This window comes from Callospermophilus lateralis, chromosome 7 (assembly GCF_048772815.1).
Source record: "Callospermophilus lateralis isolate mCalLat2 chromosome 7, mCalLat2.hap1, whole genome shotgun sequence".
NCBI lineage: Eukaryota > Metazoa > Chordata > Mammalia > Rodentia > Sciuridae > Callospermophilus > Callospermophilus lateralis.
In genome coordinates, this window is record NC_135311.1 from 2447968 (window position 1) to 2467015 (window position 19048).

General features: G+C 46.3%; 1 protein-coding gene across 3 annotated transcripts; it reads left to right on the forward strand.

Moving 5' to 3' along the window:
- Positions 1 to 925: 925 nt before the first annotated feature.
- Positions 926 to 18419, forward strand: Tars2 (threonyl-tRNA synthetase 2, mitochondrial). 3 transcript variants are annotated; one of them, XM_076861764.1, is made up of 18 exons: positions 926 to 1153; positions 1387 to 1583; positions 2157 to 2280; positions 3393 to 3517; positions 4761 to 4878; positions 5002 to 5066; positions 5437 to 5515; positions 8227 to 8373; positions 9271 to 9369; positions 9832 to 10049; positions 10470 to 10632; positions 11024 to 11161; positions 11347 to 11424; positions 15666 to 15766; positions 15944 to 16045; positions 16189 to 16261; positions 17033 to 17147; positions 17966 to 18419. In XM_076861764.1, exons 1-18 carry the CDS (start codon positions 1088 to 1090, stop codon positions 18112 to 18114), a joined length of 2157 nt encoding a protein of 718 aa, XP_076717879.1. In that variant the 5' UTR covers positions 926 to 1087; the 3' UTR covers positions 18115 to 18419. The 3 variants fall into 3 exon arrangements, with proteins under 3 accessions (XP_076717879.1, XP_076717881.1, XP_076717880.1); XM_076861765.1 differs by lacking the exon at positions 2157 to 2280 and having other exon boundaries at positions 1065 to 1153; XM_076861766.1 differs by lacking the exons at positions 2157 to 2280; positions 3393 to 3517 and having other exon boundaries at positions 931 to 1153.
- Positions 18420 to 19048: the final 629 nt, after the last annotated feature.

A 19048-nucleotide genomic window follows, 5' to 3' on the forward strand; every position in this document is an offset into this window, starting at 1 on the left:
AAACTAGATTAAACAGCTTTCTCTGACAACCCTTGATTCCATCACCAATGAAACTGGAGAACCAACTCTAACCATCCCTACTCCCAGGTGAGGGGACTAAATGAGAATTACTGAGAGGCTCAGTCACCCACAAGCTCATTTCCCTTCATCCTTTGCTACAAATCCGACCATGTTTCTATTTTTACTGTGTGAACTAATCAAATATGGGGTTATCCTGTATCACAGATATAACAATGGAAAGGGAGAGAAGGGATAAAGGAAGTTGGGAGCTGGGGTGGGAATGAGAGCCGAAAAGTTATGTAGGGAGCAGAGGCAGGAGGTGGGGAAGTGCGTGGGAGTAGAGTGTACTAGTGAAGAAAGCCTGAGTGGGCAGGTCTTGGAAGATCAAGAGATAGCTAAGGTCCCTCTTAAGTACCATGGGTACGAAGGGGCTCTGAGGGTGACCAGCCTTAAAGCTGTTATTCCATTTATTATAATAACTTCTTGTTGCTGTTGCTCTTTACCATATACCAAGCCCTCTGCCAGACCATTTATATAAAATTTACCCAAACATCTGAGAGTGATACTATAGATATTCTTATCTATAAATAAGAAAATTTAGGCTTAGAGAAATTAAGTAGTTAGGGGGGAAAAAAAGTTAATGGTAGGTCCGGATTTATCCTCGGTTTGTCCAAAGTCAAGCTCTTAGTTTCCAACCTGCCTTAAGGATCATGTATAAGAAAATTTATGGTTAAAGGGAAATTGTTGCCATTTCCGGTCGTTTCGGTCCCACTCTTGCTCTGGAGAACTCTGCCCGTTCTCGAAGGCGCTGGACCATTATTGCTGCTTGGGGCTTGGGCTGAAACGCCGCGGGTTTCTCAGTTTCAGGTGTGTGTAACAGTTTCCTTCTTCCGGGTCACCGGAACCACTCTCACAGCGGCTGGTGCTGCCTGGGGGTGTGCCTCTTGGGAGCTCCGGGCGGTGGTGCCCGGGAAGAGTGACAGCTCTGATAACCTATAGGTATTGACATTGTTGGGGTAGAGCCAATAAGGAATCTGGTGAAAGAGCCGGCGTTAACCCGAGGACGCAGGCGCTGGCTGGAGGGAACATGGGCTGGTTCCCGGGGTGGCGACGGCGACGGCTCCCCGAGTTACCGGCCCGCAAGCTACACACGGTGCGTGAGGTACCCCGAATTCCCCAGCCGTCGGGCCACGTATTTCGGGACCGGGCCACCCTGCCCTAAAACTAGCCATCTCTTACTCTTCAGAGGCCCGGGGAGGGTAGAGGCCCGTAGCACCTCAGTCTGAGGCCCTCTGTCACCCAGTCCTCTTCTACACCAAGGGTTAGGGTCAGGGCCACCCCAGTGCCCAGCGATGGGACCTGCTTACGCCTAACCTCTTCCCTCAGGCCTCCGTGCCGGCCCCTGCGCCCTGGTTGGTAGAACGGCTCGGTCTCTTTGAGGAGCTATGGGCTGCTCAGGTAAAGCGGTTAGCCAGCAAGGCACACAGGGAACCCCGGCCCATCATAGTGACCCTTCCTGGAGGCCAGAAGGTGGAGGCAGTGGCGTGGAGCACGACCCCTTACCAGCTAGCCCGACGGATCAGGTATCGGGCCCGTCCTGTTCTGAAACCAAGCACCTCTGCCCTTTTCTTACTGTGCACCTGATCAGGGAAGGAAAACTGGGTCTACGTACTTCTGTGTCATCCCCGTTGAGACAGCCTTTCCTGAGTTTTTGTTTTTATTACTGTCTTTTGTACTGCGAGATTGAACCCAGGGGCGCTTACCACTGAGCCACATCCCCAGCCCTTTTAATTTTTTAATTTGAGACAGGGTCTCGCTAATTGCTTAGGACCTGGCTAGATTGCTGAGGTTGGACTGGGACTTGTGATTCTCCTGCCTCACCCTTCTAAGTGGCTGGAATTACAGACATGGGTCACCATAGGCAGCTCCTAAGAAATTTTATCTGCATTAGTTTGAGAGTTTCTGCCCTTACTCTGTTATCTGCTGGGGATGTAGCTCAGTAGTAGAGCACTTAGCATTCATGAGGCAAGATAGGTTTCATTGCTCTACAAACTCATTTCCCCTTTGTAGATTGAGAACTGTCAAGAGATTAGCTCCTCCTTCCCCTGTAGATTGTAACCTGGGCTTTTCTTCATCCTCATTCTCCACTGCTGAAGTTTAACACTAGCAGATACAGCAGTGGCTGCGCAAGTGAATGGAGAACCTTATGATCTGGAGCGACCCTTGGAGACAGATTCTGATCTCAGATTTCTGACATTTGATTCCCCAGAAGGGAAAGCGGTAAGTTTCTTCCATATGGTTGAGTACAGTGCTTAGCAAAATAAGAGGCAATTAAGTAGGAGACTCTACACTTGTTTTGCCTCATTTTCTCCATTTGCAATTGGGATGGAGACTTGTCAGACTCTATTAACAACCTGATTTTTTTTTTTTTTTTTTTTTTTTTTGGTACCAGGGATTGAACCCAGGAGTGTCTAACCACTGAACCACATCTCCAGCCCATGTTATTTTTTATGTTGAGACAGGGTCTCACACTAAGTTGCTCAGGACCTCACTAAGTTGTTGAATTTGGCTTTGAACTTGTGATCTTCCTACCTCATCCTTCCATGTGGCTTGGATTTCAGGCATGTGCCACTACACCTGGTTTTGAAGAAAGTTTTTACTTGGTCTTAGTCTATTAAGCAAACATCACTTGTGCTAGCAAAAGGAAGAAATAATAAGTTGAAAAGCAGAATTACAATAGGCCTGTTCAACCTCCTTAACTCTTGAACACATACATTGTAAGTCATCCATGGTATACAGTTCTAATATGGCTTTCACAACTGAGTAAACAGCCTGGTCCTCTCCCACTTTGTTCTCTTCATGTCAGCTCAGAAAACATAGACCTTGTCAATGATCCAGAAAAATGCGGTTCTTATGTCATCTTTGTATGGACAGTGACCAAATCCTAGAAATGTAGCTGCATTGCACTAGATTCCTGAGCTTGAAAAAAGTAGAATCAAAAGACTAAACAAGGCTGGAGTGTAGTTCAGTGGTAGAATGCTTGCCGAGCTACATGCACAAGGCCCTGGATTCAGTCCCCAGCACCAAAAAACAAGACTGGCTTCCTGCTTCTATACTGTAGGACTGGGAAGCACCAAGGATTTAGGAGTGGAGTTGTGGCTTCTGTGTACTGAAAAAAATAAAGGATATTGGCTTTCTGCTTTTCTTTTTCTTCTTTATTTTCTAACTTGTTAGTATTTAGTGATCACCTCCAAAGTCAGTTCTGCATTTTGTGATATTTATTCTTAAATGAACCATATTGATTTTCCTATCAGCTTCTCTGAGGAAAGGATCAAAGATCCAGGGGTTAAGAGAAATTTATGAACTCATGAATTCTTTTCTTGTGAACCTAGATATTCTGGCACTCTAGCACCCATGTCCTTGGGGCAGCAGCTGAACGATTTCTAGGTGCTATTCTATGCCGAGGTCCAAGTACACAATGTGGCTTTTACCATGATTTCTTCCTGGGAAAAGAGCGGTAAGTTCCACAAGGAAGGAGAATGATTCTGGAATGGTTTCTGAAACCTCAGGAGTGTTCAGTTTGGAAGAGAAATCTGGGTGAGGGCCTCTCAAGTCCTCAACTGTGATACTGGCACCAACATCACCATTAGGTCACATCCCTCTTCATTTAACTCTGCTTAAAACTTACCTCCTGTAGTCTTCATGAATTCTTCAAATTTTGCTTCATCTCCTTATTTACTATTGTCCTCATTTTGCCCTTCCAGAGTCCCTACACTTAAATTTTATTTATTTATTTTTTAGTACTAAGGATTGAAAAGGGGTGCTTTATCACAAAGCTACCTCCCCAACCTCATTTATTTACTTATATGTACATACATACTAGGGATTGAACCCAGGGATGCTTAACTACTGAGTCATATCCCCATCCCTTTTTATTTTTTATTTTGGGACAGGGTGATTTGCTTAGGGCCTCGCTAAATTGCTGAAGCTGGCTTTGAACTTCTGATCCTCCTGCCTCAGCCTTACGAGCTGCTGGGATAATAGGTAATGCCTAGCTCCCTATGTCTAGCTCAACTTAAATTTAAGCATACAGATTTTCTTCCATTGTGGCTCAAGTGGTAGTGTGCCGACCTGGCATGCGCAAGTCACTGGGTTCAATCCTCAACACTACATAAAAATAAAATAAAGATATTTTTAAAAAAATGCACCATATTTATTTCAAAAAAGAAAGAAAGAAAAAGAAATTTTCTTCCAAAATTAACCTTGGGCTGGGGTATACAGCCCAGTGGTAGAGTGCTTGCCTAATATGCACAAGGCCCTGGGTTTGATCACCAGCATCACAGTGGGTAGAGGAGCTGTACCTTATTTCCTATTTATTTTCTTCTTGTTTGTCTGTCTTTGCCCATAATTCTAGGTTTTTTGGTTTTTGGGATTTTTTTGTTATTGTTGTTTTTTGGTACCAGGGATTGAACTCAGGGGCACTTAACCACTGAACCACATCCCCAACCTTTTCTGTATTTTATTTAGAGACAGGGTCTCACTGAGTTGGTTAGGGTCTTGCTAAATTGCTGAGGCTGGCTTTGAACTCACAATCCTTCTGCTTCAGCCTTTCAAGCCACTGGGATTACAGGCATGTGCCACCACACCCATCTTAAATTCTTTTTTCTTTGAAGAGCAAAATTTTACCCCCTGACCAACTGGTGTGTCATCCAGGTGATGCATCTTAGAGGAAGCAAGCCAACCAACTCTCCTCTTTACAGGACAGTGCGAGGCACAGATCTGCCTATTTTGGAGCGGATTTGCCAGGAGATTGCAGCTGCTGCACAACCCTTCCGGAGACTGGAGGCTTCCCAGGATCAGCTTCGTCAGCTCTTCAAGGTGGGGTAATAAAGCATATTTTTAGGAGGAAGCCTGAGGCTTGAGAGAATGGGTAGCTCTTTCCCAGGACGTCTTTGTGGGAATAAAGACTCTGCATTACTGTTCCCTTCTGCCTCCTTCTAGGATAACCCCTTTAAGCTTCATCTGATTGAGGAGAAAGTGACTGGCCCAACAGCAACAGTGTATGGGTGAGTGCTGTCAAGATTAAAGAAAACAGGGAGAGGGCTGGGACGGAGGTGGGTAGAGTGCTTGCCTAGCTGGCATGTCCAAGGCTCTCAGTTTGATCCCTAGCATGTTTTTTTTAAAAAAAGAAGAGAAAACAGAGCAAGGTGGGGAAGCAGTGAAGAAGGTAAAAAATAGGATAAGGGAAGGAAGATAAAAAGATGATATATTACTCCTGGAAGAGAAATGGGAAGAAGAATTGACTTTTATCTGCCATTGCTCTGTCTGTGGAATAGTTCCTTCCTCTTCATTTTTTTCAGTCAACTAATGACCATGGAAAGGAGAAAATTAGGCACTTTAGAATCTAGAAAGCACTAACTGGCTTCTTTCTCCCAGGTGTGGCATGTTGGTTGATCTTTGCCAGGGGCCCCACCTTCGGCACACTGGACAGATTGGAAAACTGAAGCTGCTAACGGTCAGTTGTGAAGGAATAGTTAGGTTGAGATTCCTGTTTTCACAGGAGTGAGCAAGAGAGTGGAAAGATGATCTTCTTTCCTAGCCTCTTCTCTGTTCTTGTGGCTAAGGAGGGAACCCAGAAGGAGAAAGATACTTAGTCCCTGCACTCAAAAATCTCCTGGTTTGATGACAGATTCTGCATATCCTGCCAGAGCCCAGAAACCAATTCAATGCCCCCTTCTTTAATCCCCAGGACTGGGGATTGATCCAAGGGTACTCTACCCCTGAAGAGCATCCCTAGCCCTTTTTATTTTGAGATAGGGTCTCAGTAAGTTGCCCAGCTGGCATTGAACTTAACAATCCTCCTGCCTCAGCTTTCTGAGTTAGCTGGGATTATAGGCATGTGCCACTACACCTAGCCAGAAGTCAATTTAAATTCCATAGTTTGAGCCAGGTACGGTGGTGCATGCCTGTAATTCCAGCAGCTACGAGGCTGAGGCAGTTCAATTTCAAGACTAACCTTGGCAATTTAACAAGACCCTATCTTAAAATAGAAAAATCCTCACTGAGCTGGGTGGTATAATGCTTCTGGTTTCGATCCCCAATACTGAAAAAAATAAAATCCTGATCTGGGGCTGGGGCTCAGAGGTAGAGCACTCGTCTAGCATGCCTAAGGCACTGGGTTCGATCCTCAGCACCACATAAAGTAAAATAAAGACATTGTGTCCACCTATAACTAAAAAATAAATAATTTTAAAAAATAATAATAAAAAAAATAAAATCCTTAGTCTGACATCAATGTTAAAAGGAAGATGGAGCAGAAGAGTGAGCAGGCTAGACGGGGAAGAAGCCTGAAGAGAGAGGGTGCATGGGCCAGGAGGGTGGATGAATACCATTTGACAGGCACAGGGAAAATAACCTCAGACAAGCGCATGCCTTCTGTGAAAATGTTGTTCCTGGACGAGGCAAGTTGCTAGAGCAGGGAGCAAAGGGACAGGCAGAAATATAGAACAAAAGCCCTGCATTGAAAACTTAGCCCTTTGCATTACTCTTCACTCTGCCTCTAATGAGATGTGTGGCTTTGGGTAAGCCTCCTTACCCATTTTCCCTGTCTACAAAATGAGGCTATTCCGGTACTATGGGTAAATTAATATCATAGAAACAATGAAAGTCAACAGACACAGGAGAAAGTATTTGAGGAAATGTGCTATAAAATGTAGGATGTTTCAAGCTGAGGATCATGAGTTCAAAGCCAGCCTCAGTAACAGTGATGTGCTAAGCAATTTAGTGAGACCTTGTCTCTAAGTAAAATACACAATAGGGCTGGGGATGTGGCTCAGTTTTTGAGTGCCCCTGAGTTCAATCCCCAGTACCCCGCCAAAAAAGAAGGATGTTTCAGGGCTGAAGATGTAGATCAGTGGTGGAGTGCTTGCCTAGCATGCATGAAGCCTTCAGTTCTGTCCCAGTATTAGGGGAGAAAAATAGGCTCTGATAGTATCTTTAAAGAAAAGAACAAGCCAGGTGTGGTGGCACACACCTATAATCCCAGCTGCTTAGGAGGCTGAGGCAGGAAGATTGTGAGTTCAAAGCCAACCTCAGCAACTTAGCAAGGCCCTAAGCAACTTAGTGAGACCGTGTCTCAAAAATAAAAAGTATGGGGCAGGCTGGGGCTGTAGCTCAGTGGTAGAGTGCTTGCCTCACATGTGTGAGGCCCTGGGTTTGATCCTCAGCACCACATAAAAATGAACAAATAAAAATAAAGTTATTGGAGCTGGGGTTGTGGCTTAGTGGTAGAGTGCTTGCCTAGCATGCACAAGGCACTGGGTTTGATCCTCAGCATCCCATAAATGTAAAATAAAGATATTATGTCCACCTAAAACTAAAAAATAAATATTTTTTTAAAAATAATAATAAGTTTATTAAAGATAAATAAATAAATGAAAAGTTTGGGGATGTGGTTCAGTGATTAAATGCTCCTGGACTGAGCTCCTAGTACTAAAAAAAGAAAGAAAGAATTTCACTTGACAGTAATAGATTGGAGTATGAAAGGTTGACTACTTTTCTAACAGGGGATAGACAGATGGACATTTGACTGGAATTTAGTTAGTCCCCTATGCAGTTACTGGCTGGAAGAGGAAGGAATTAAGCACATGGGTACTGGTTGGGCTGAGAATGGGGAGGAAAAAGTAGTGCCTGATAAGGTCAGATTTGACAAGGTCGTGTGCAGGAATCAAGTCAGCCAAGGCTGTGAATGTGGCCAGGGAGTCGAGAGGATGGAGGGGCCACCCTGCTGTTGATGGTAGAAAAGGTGATGAGGGAGATGAGGTGGGATCATTGTCAAAGGACATAGCTGTGACGTTGACATTGAGAGTATCATGAGGCTTAAAAGAGGTTGGTGCACTCTATCCTCATCGTACACATCCCTTTGTGTGGTGCTTGGAATTGAGCACAGGGCCTCACTGTGCTAGCCAAGTGCTCTATCACTGAACTGTTTCCAACTCTTTCTCAGTTTTTATTTTGAGTCAGGGTCTTGCTAAGGTATCCTTGAACTTGTAATACTTCTGCCTTAGGTCTCCAGAGTCTCTAGGATTGTAGGTGTGCATAACATAATCCTAGCAACTCCAGAGGCAAAGTGCCCCTGGGTTCCATCCCCAGTACTGAGTGGGAAAAAAGGCTTGTGTCATCTTGCCTGGCCTCATCTTGCCTTTGATTTCCTCTGTCCTCCTACAGAACTCATCATCCTTGTGGAGGACTTCAGGGGCTCCAGAAGCACTGCAGAGAGTATCAGGGATTTCCTTCCCCACAGCAGAGTTGCTGAAGGCCTGGGAAGCGCAAAAGAAGGAAGCGGAATTGCGGGACCACAGACGTATTGGAAAGGTACCAACCTTTTTTTTTTTTTTTTTTTTGGTATTGGGTATTGAACCCAGGAGTGGTATTACCCCTGAGGTATATCTCCAGTCTTTTATTTTGAGACAAAATCTCTCTAAATTGCTGAGGGCCACACTAAGTTGCCAAGGCTGGCTTCCAACTTGAGATCCTTCTGCCTCAGCCTCCCAGGTCACTGGGATTACAGGCCTGCACCACCACACCCATACAGGATCCAGATTGCAGAAACAGGATAGAGTCTGCTGGGTTTCTGTTCTCGCTACTAAAAGGCTCAGGGGTCACTCCAGTTGAACTGGGCTGACTGGGCTGCACAAAATAACCCCACAAGAGACACAAATACCTTTCTCTTTGGGGTTGCTGTGACGGCTCCTCTGACCTTAAGGGTCCGCAGGAAGAGAGAGTGAGAGCACACACTGACCCCTTTTATTGAGGAGAAGCTATTCAGATGAGGCAAGGGGTCAGGTTTCAGGGGGCTGAGTATCTTCATGATGTCCACTGTCAGCAGGTTGACTGACACCTGGGTAGGCCACACCCAAGGGCACAGTAAGAGAAGGGGACACACACAAGGCACTTCCATGGAAGATTCTATCCTAAACAGGGCAAGGGGTTAGATTACAAAGGAACAGATGAGCGTAGCTTCACCCATGGGGCTGTAGCAAGACACACCCATGCACGAGACACTGACCCTCGCACCCAAGAAGGGTGGGGAAAGCTCTGCCACATTTCTGTGACTGAGCGCCTCAGCACCCAGCCTGGGAGTGTGACTCAGTCAGCGTAAGGTTGGTCTCCTACAGAGTCAGTCAAACAAAGTGAACTATTCTGCCGGTTGTTTCCTGTAGTTCTAAAGCCCTCCCTTCTCCTTTGTAACAATTACCATTCTGTCCCCAGGAACAGGAGCTCTTCTTCTTCCATGAACTGAGCCCTGGGAGCTGTTTCTTCCTGCCGCGAGGGACAAGGGTGTATAATGCGCTGGTGGCTTTTATCAGAGTAAGGGGAACCAAAGTTCAGGGAAGACCAGGGAGGGTTGGGAAAGAAGCCAAGATATTTTGAGTTTTAAAAGAGGGATCAGGCAGGGAGCATGGTGCACATCCATAATCCCAGTGACTCAGGAGGTTGAGGCAGGAGGTTTACAAGTTTCAGGCAAAATGTTGGGAATATAATTCAGTGAAAGTACCTTTGTGTTCAATCCCCAGTACCAAAAAAAAAAAAAAAAAAAGTGGGATCAGAAACATAAACATAAATGCTATAAAGTGCTAGAAACCTTTAGCAAGGTGCTGTAGTTGTAGGTGTGCAGTAGGGGAGCATGCACACCGTACATGGGACGTGGTATTTAATAGCTTATGACTACCAGCTAGAATGATCTGAGAGCCCAGGAGTATCAACCAAGTCCTTCCCTGCCTCTCCTTTCACAGTTACACTGACCTCCCATGTCTGTACCCTCCTGTCCAGGCTGAGTACGCCCGCCGTGGTTTCTCAGAGGTGAAAACCCCCACACTGTTTTCTACGAAACTCTGGGAACAGTCAGGGCATTGGGAGCATTATAGGGAAGACATGTTTGCCCTGAAGCCCCCAGGCTCTGACAGGTCCACCAGCTCCCAGAGGGACTGCTCTGCCAGGCATCCCACAAATACATTCGCCCTCAAGCCCATGAACTGCCCTGCACACTGGTAAGCTGGGAGCCAGGAGGCCTGGGTCATTCCCCTCTCACCCCCGCCCCTGGGCTGGGGTTTTAACTGCTAAATATAAAGTCATAGAAAGCACCTTGGAATGAGTACTAAGACACCTAATTTGACTCTTGATGTGAAATTGAAAAAATTGTTCTGCCTCTTGGGTCTTGGTCTCCTTAAAAGTAACATCAAGGCTGTACCTGTCACAAACAGAAGCACAGTAAATGATGCCTGTTACTAAGTGACAGAAATTCACTTTTGAATCAGGATGGCTCAGACAGGACTTAGTGAAAGCACATGCCAAGGTGGAGAAGGTGGTAGTCGATGATGCAGAGAAAATAAGCAGATTAAGGCCAGGAGGAGCAGTCTTCAAGGGCTAGTTCTCCCTGTAGCCCTGACCCCTCCCCACCCCAATCTCAGCTTGATATTCGCCCATCGGCCCAGATCCTGGCGAGAGCTGCCCATGCGACTGGCTGACTTTGGAGCCCTGCACCGAGCCGAGGCCTCTGGCAGTCTGGGGGGACTGACCCGGCTGTGGCGCTTCCAACAGGATGATGCTCACATCTTCTGTGCACCAGATCAGGTAGCCCTTCCCCAGCTCCACCAAAGGGTCTTTTGAGTCACCTTTCATTCTCCGACCTCCAACATCCCGTTCTTTCAGTTGCCCTCTAGATATACTACAAGTTCCCTACCTGTCGCCCCCAGCTTTCTTCTGCTGTCTATGTTTTTGCCCCTGTTTTCCCCAAAGTATCATCACCCCAGATCACCAGCTGGCACACAGCTCACCCATTCAGTCTCTCTTTTTTTTTTTTTTTTTTAAATAAATTTTTAGTTGTAGATGGACACAATACCTTTATTTTATTTATTTTTATGTGGTGCTGAGGATCAAACCCAGTGTCCCACACATGCCAGGCAGGCGCTGTACCACTGAGCCCCAGCCCCACAGCTCACCCATTCTTATTTCCTACCTCTAGCTGGAAACAGAGATCCGAAGCTGTCTTGATTTCCTACGCTCTGTCTATGCTGTTCTTGGCTTCTCCTTCCGTCTGGCACTGTCCACCCGGCCATCCGGCTTCCTTGGAGAACCTTGCCTTTGGGATCAGGCTGAGCAGGTGAGCAGCAGATAGGGAAGTGGAGGCAGATGGATCACTCTCCAGTGGAAGGGGAGGGAATACGACAACCAGGGTCCTCAGAGGAATATGCTGAGGACATCATTAGTTGGACTGGAGGTGTGTCGTGCTCAGATGAAGTGAAGTCTCAGATGATGTACTCTTTTCTTGTTGCATGCCCTCTAAAGGTCCTTCAACAGGCCTTGGAGGATTTTGGAGAACCCTGGGACCTCAACCCTGGAGATGGTGCCTTCTATGGACCTAAGGTAAACTAGGGATTCTGCTTAGAATTTTACTTATTCAAATTTTGGTTTGTTTTTTAAAAATATTTAGTGATACAAAGAAATATTTTTAAACTTAACATAGGATGTAAAGAAGAGCAGTACAAGCCGGGCCTAGTGGTGCACGCCTATAATCCCAGGGGCTCAAGTAGGTGAGGCAGGAGGATTGCTAGTTCAAAGCCAGCCTCAGCAGTTTAGCAAAGCCCTAAACATCTCAGCAAGATCCTATCTCTAAATAAAATGCAAGAAAAGGGGCTGGGAATGTGGCTCAGTTGTTAAGCACCCCTGGGTTCAATCCCTGATACCAAAAAAAAAAAGAGAGAGAGAGCAGTACATTTCTTGCTTCCATGGAACTTGGCAGAGTTGTGAAAGATAAATAGGAGACGTCAACACCATGGATCAGTGCTGTGTAGCTATTAAGGGGGCACAACAGGGGGTTATTATGGCTCAGGGGACAGGAAAGGCTTCCTGAAGGGGTCACTCTCCAGTCTAAATGTATTTATAGACCAAGTAAAAATCTGTTTCTGGCCCAGGCACCATGGTACGTACCTGAAATCCCAACAACTTGGGAGGATGAGGCAGGAAGATCACATGTTTGAGGCTAGTCTTGCCAACAGACCCTAACTAAAAATAAAAAGGACAGGGATACAGCTTCACTAAGCTGTATAAAGCATCCCTGGGTTCAATCTTCCCATCACCCCTGACCAAACCCCCGTCCCCACAAAAGAAATGTCTCTGGAGGAACAGTGTACGTAGAGACCAGAGCTAGGGATGAGAACTCATGGCAAATTGGAAAAAAAGCCAGGCATGGTGGCACACCCTGTAACCCAGCAGCTTGGGAGACTGAAGCAGGAGGATCACAAGTTCAAAGCCAGCCTCCGCAACTTAATGAGGCCCTAAACAACTTACTAGGCCCTGTATCAAGATAGAAAGGACTGGGGATGTAAAGTGCCCCTGGGTTCAGTCACTGGTATGAAGGAAGGAAGTGGGGAGGGGAGAGAAGAGAGGAAGAAGAAAAAAATAAATGTAAAGAAAGAAAATCAGTGGAAAAAATAATATAAATGTTGCCTAAATTCAGTAAAAAGGCTGTTAGGAGTTCAGTGCAGGGGCCTGGAATGTGGCCTATAGTCCTAGCTACTCAGGAAGCTGAGGCAAGAGGGTCACTTCAGCCTGGGAATATGAAGCCAACCTGGGGACACAACCCTACCTCAAAAACAAAACGAAACCACCGCACACATGCACAGAGGACTGGAGATGTAGCTCAGAGAGACAGCGCTCCCCTGGCATGTCCACAACCCTGGGTTCAGTTCCCAGCACTGCAAAGGAACAAGCAAAAAAAAAAAACAGACAAAAATGCAAAAGGCTATTAGGTGCTCCTTTTGGTTTTGTTTTGCAGTACTGGGGACTGAACCCAGGGCTGTTCATATAAGGCGAACACTCTACTATTTAAGGTACATCCTTAGCCCTTTTGATATTTATTTTCAGACAGGGTCTCACTAAGTTTCTTTATTTTTCAGGGGCTGGGGGGGCGGGGTTGGGGGTTACCAGGGATTGAATTCAAGCGCACTCAACCACTGAGCCACATCTCCAGCCCTATTTTGTATTTTATTTAGAAACAGGGTCTCACTGAGTTGCTTAGGGCCTTGACATTGCTGAGGCTGACTTTGAACTCGAGATCTTCCTGCCCCAGTCTCCTGAGCCGCTGGGTTACAGGCGTGCACCACTGCACCTAGCTCACTAACCCTCTAAGGCTAGCCTCACACTTTCAGTCTTCCTGCTCAGTCTCACAAGTAGTGGGGATTATAGGTGTGTGCTGCCATACCTGGTGGCTATTAGATTTTGAAGGACTGTTTTCCAGTGGGGATGGAGTCAGACAGAAGTGAATGAGTGAACATAATTCTTTCAAGAATTTTGGCTCTTTTAAAGGCAGAAAGGGATCTGAATAGTCAAAAATTTTTATGAAGGGAGAGATTTGAGAATGTTTAAGTGCTGTGATGAGAAGGGGACTTGTTTGTGGGGTGTCAAAGTGAATTATAAGGAAAAAGATTGCAGAAGAGGAAAGTACAAAATTCCTGGGGAGCCCTGTGCAGAAGAGACCACCTTGCCAGTGTGCCCAGGGCAAGAGGAAAGGCTGGGGATAGATGCAAGGAGGTGTATGTGTGGTGAAAGAAGTTGAGTTATATTCTTATCCCACAGTATCAACTGAATTCTTCATGAGATAGACGCAGAATCATTTGCTGAGATGGGAGTGGAAGAGAGGAGAGTTGTTAGGGGGTTGAAGATATACTATAGTTTTTGTATCCCCTTTCTCTTCATAAGCTGGGCACAGTGGCACACACCTGTAATTCCAGCAACTCAGGAGGCTGAAGCAGGAAGATCCAAAGTTCAAAATGAACCTCAGCAACTTTGTAAGACTCTAAGCAACTTAATGAGACATAGGGCTGGAGATATAGCTCAGTGGTAAAGCACTCCTGGGTTCAATCCCCAGTATAAAAAAAAGAAAAAACCTAATATGAACTATGCAGCTAAATAAAATCTTTTTAGTGTTCATTAGCTACTGTGGGATGTGCTGGTATTGTTCAGTAACATACTGTTATTTTTTTAAATATTACTCCTTAGTACAACTATTATAAATTCTTTAAACTCTTAGTATTATTTTAAAAATAAAATAATAGTATGTATGTTGAACCCCAGGCCTCAAGCATGCTAGGCAAGCACTTTACCTCTGAGCTACATTCCTGCCCTTTTTTATTTTATTTTATTTTTGAGATAGGATCTTGCTAAATTGATGAAACTGTCCTCAAATTTGCAATCCTTCTGTCTCCACCTCCTAAGTGACTGGGATTATAGGCATGTTCCACTGCACCTGGCTCATTTTTATGTCCCAAATGTTTTGTCTAGCACAGGATATTTATTTAGCAGCTCAAAAAATAGTAAATGAAAACACTAAAGAATAATGAAAATGTTCTATTGATTGATTTCATTAATAAAACAAGGCAATAAAATATCTGTTACTTTAAAAAGTTTAGAAAGGTTAAACAGTGTGCTCAAGGCTAGAGATAATAGTTTAAAAGAGACAGAGAAGCTGGGCCTAATAGTGCACTCCTGTAATCCCAACAGCTACAGAGGATGAGGCAGGAGGATCGTGAGTTCAAAGCCAGCCTTGGCAATAGCAAGACACTAAGCAACTCAGTGATACCCTGTCTCTAAATAAATTTAAACACAAAATAGGGCTGGGTGTGTGGCTCAGTGGTCCAGTGCCCCTGAGTTCAATCCCCAGTCCCCCAAAAAAGAGAGACAGAGGGAAAAAAGCTTGAAAATCTCTGAGCACAACAGGATAGCCAAAGAATTGCTGGCAGCAGCAAGGGACCAGTTGAGTCCTGAAACCGTGACTTCCATGGTGGCATTAATCTCTGCTTTTGCATCTGTGTGTTCTGTGACAAGTTGGCAGCACAGAGCCTTTCTATTGCAGAGTCAAGGCAATGGGAGGTTAAGATGCTGCCATGATGGCATTTTGCCACATGGAAGTAAAAAGAACAATGAATCGTACAAGGAACTAAAAAACTGTCACAGCTGCATGGGGAAAGAAACAGAAGGACTCTGGATGGGGAGAATAAAGAGGAATAAAGGAACTGAAGAGTTGAAGAGCCAGTAGTAGTAGTAATTGTCAGAGTAGGTGTTGGAGGCCCTGCAGGGTTGCCCATGCCTGCAGTCTGAAGTGGCTACTCACTAGGCTCAGGCAAGGGCACCACACATTTGAGGCCATCCTGGGCAATTGAGTGAGACCCTCTCTCAAAATAAACTAAAAGGTTAGGAATGTAGGTTGGTAGTAAAGTACTTGGCTAGCATGCCACCCTGAATATAGTCCCCAGTACCACACCACATACACACACACACACACACACACAGAGTGGGTGTGTGGGCACTGTTCAGAAGCATAGCCACTGGGGTTGGGAGAGGGGCACTGAGGACCAGTAGTTAGCTGTAGTGTGCATGGGGCTGCAGGTCTCTGTGAGGAGGAACCCAGAGGAGCTAGGGCGTGGATAAGAGCATCATTAATGGGAGAGAGCCACTGCCATAGTGAAATGGAGTACCATAGAGAGGGGGATCACAGTGGATGACGTGATTCTCCAAATAGCCCTGACGTGTAGGTGGGAGAGCACATGGTGCAGGTAATGGAAGATACTGCTTCTGTTCCCTCATGTCCTCCTGTCCATCTCCTACAGATCGATGTGCACCTCCATGATGCCCTGGGTCGGCCCCATCAGTGTGGAACAATTCAGCTTGACTTCCAGCTGCCCCTGAGATTCAACCTCCAGTACAAGGGGTACAGAAGCTTTTCCCATCCCCCTTTCCCTTGACAGCCGATGGTGAGCAACTCCCACTCCTATTTTCACCCTGGAAACTGAATCAGACCTCCACATCTTCCCCTGCCAGGACTGTGCACCTAGAAGGTGATCTTATGTGCATAGTTTGTGATACTTTCACTCTTTTTCCTTCCAAGGCAGGCGGGGGCCCTGGAGCGGCCAGTCCTCATTCACAGAGCAGTGCTTGGTTCTGTGGAAAGGCTGTTGGGAGTGCTGGCAGAAAGCTGTGGGGGAAAATGGTGAGCTATCTGATGCTGGCCTTCACGACAGGGAGTTTATACTCCAGCTCCTGTCTCACTTCATGTCCCAGATCTGCTTCCTGCAGCTACACTTCTGGCCAGAGCCGAAATAAATACTTGCCACCCTGTTTCCTCCCATCCAGGCCACTGTGGCTGTCCCCATTCCAGGTAGTGGTCATCCCTGTGGGAATGGAGCAAGAGGAATATGCCAGAGAGGTGAGGAGTTGGACTCAAGGAAGGGGCAGAAAGGGACAGTAGGGAGTCTGGTGCCAGCACTGGGTACGAAGAGGCTACACCAGCTAGTGGGAAGGGCACAGCCCTTAGAGCCACCAGACTGCACCTGAGTGGCAGCTCTCCTTTATGCTCTAAATTCTCTCCAAAAAGTAAAATCTGCTTTGTGCTCTGTATGTATATATGAAATGAATTGCATTCTGCCATCATGTATAACAAATTAGAATAAACAAATAACTTACTGTTTGAGACCTGCTGGGCATGGTGATACACACCTATGATCCCAGTGACCTGGGAAGCTGAGGCAAGATGAGGCAGGAGGACTGAAAGTTCAAGGTCAGCCTAGGTAACTTAGCAAGATCCTGCCTGAAAATAAAAAATAAATGAACATCTGGGGTTGTAGTTCAGTAGTGAGGGGTACACAAATGATCTTGGGTAAAGCTGGTTTTATTTTTCCTTTCTAAAGAGAATCGAGAATATGGGTGGTACCAGAGGTGAGGGCGAGCAGCAGGCAAAGTCCAGGGGATAATGGAGGGCTTTCTCCAGTAGGAGTCGACACAGATGCTGTGGGTTGGGGTTGGAGAGGAGGCCTCAGTTTAGCAATGAGATGAGGAAAAAGATAATTTTTGTTATGGAGAGCACTGAGGCAGGGGATGAGGGATAGGAAGTGGGACACACCAATGAAGAAGGATGTTTGACTGTCTTAGCTCCTCAGTCTTCCATTGAATTTATTTCTTGTCACCAAACGTGTCCCAGATTCAACAGAATCTGCAGGCTGCAGGCCTTGTCAGCGACCTGGATGCTGATTCTGGAGTGACTCTCAGCCGGAGAGTGCGCCGGGCCCAGCTCGCCCACTACAATTTCCAGTTTGGTAAGAGAGAGGCAGCCCAGAACCTCGGAGCTGGGTCTCTCATTCTTCTTTAAGTTAGTTCCTTGACCCTGTGCCTCCTCACAACCACTTCTGTCCCTCAGAACAGTTTTCCTCTTATTAACCCCACCCTAGGGGGGTTCTTTGGGGTTAATTAACAAAAGGAAATATCAAAGAGAAAGGGGATGGGAAAGGTTAGTGAGGCATTAATTAATTAGCCTTGTTTATTCTGCACATGAATGGAGTCAGCCCTAAGGATTAAGGAGGAAGCCTTAAGGAGAAAAGTCTAGCACTGCCTTGCTCTCTTCACTCACCACAGTTCAGAGCTCTTGAAGATAAGGAACAGAAATTCCTCCACCTGATTCTCTAGTTTGGTGTACGCCCCTCACCTACCAGCACCTGGAGCAAGCCACCCCGCAGTCCATGGACTTGCACATGTGTCCCAGTCCTGCTGTCTTCCCCTTCCTCTACCTCCGCCTCCCACCCCACTGCTTGCCCCACATTTCTCAGTCCCACATACCATTTCTCTGTGTCTAGTTCTTGGTCTGTTTGGCTCTCTCTGGCTGACTCTAGTATCTCTGACCCTGGGGCTCCTGACCAGAAATGATAATAATGTTCCAGGCTCCGCATTCCTTATCTTCTCAGGATGAGCAGTGAACTGGAGAGAAGGCACAGCTAAATGTATTCTTTAAACCATATCTAGACTCTGCTTCCACCCTTCCTAAAGATTTAAGTCTGCAAAGTTTCTGCAAAACAAAAGGAAATATCCCATGTCGTGACTTTATCCTGAGATTCCCAAACCTCCCTTCCTCTTCCTGCAGTGGTTGGCCAGCAAGAGCAGAGTAAGAGAACAGTGAACATACGGACTCGCAGTAATCGCCGACTTGGGGAGTGGGACTTGACCAGGGCTGTGCAACGGCTGCTGGAGCTACAGAATACCAGGGTCCCCAATGCTGAGGAAATCTTCTGAGCTTTGTTCACACATGAGACAGAGACCTGCAAGAGCCGTCAGCCTCCCTGATAAACCCGAGCCCTACTAACAGCCTGGAGTCCCCCAGAATCCTCAGAATTGCATGTGTCTGCTCTCCTGAAAAGACTTGGGAGCTGGGGAGGCAGTTCAGTGGCAGAGCACTTGCCTAGCAAGCATGAGGTCCTGGGTTCTATTCCCAGCAATGCAAAAAGAGACTTGGTTTGGGGACCCCACAGCGGGAGGGAAGATATGGTGTTTGGATGTGAGGAGAATTAAATGGAAAAAATAAACTTGAAGCTGCTATATTTGTGTCTGATCTCTGACTCCTGAAAGGAGGACAAAAGGGAGTTCCACACTGGCTGGGAATGGGAGCTCGGGAGGCTGAGCAGGAGAATCACAAGTTCAAAGCCCCAGCCTCAACAACTTAGGGTCTCACTATCTCAAAAGGGCTGCTGAGCGCACGCCTGTCATTCCAGCAGCTCGGGAGGCTGAGGCAGGAGGATAATGAGTTCAAAGCCAGCCTCAGCAAAAAGCAAGGCGCTGAGCAACTCTCAGTGAGATCCTGTCTCTAAATAAATAACAAAAAAGAGCTGGGAATGTGGCTCAGGGGTCGGGTGCCCCTGAGTTCAATCCATGGGAGTTCCACTTTGTTACCCTTGCCCAGAGTTGGGGACAACTCTCACTGATAGGGAGCTACCTTAGGCAGCTATCCTGTTCCCAATGTTAGCTCCTTAGTGCCCTGGTTCCCTAGACCCAGTTTCATAGGTTGTCAGGTCCCTGTTCCGCAGGAGGCAGCATGAAACATAAAAGTGAGGCATGAACTAAGGGCCCAGATGTCTGCTGCTCCGTGATCTGAACGGGTTTCTCTTAGGGTCCTAGGAATACTTCCTCCCATCACCTTCATTCTTCTCAGTCCTCTGAGGAGGCTTCAGGA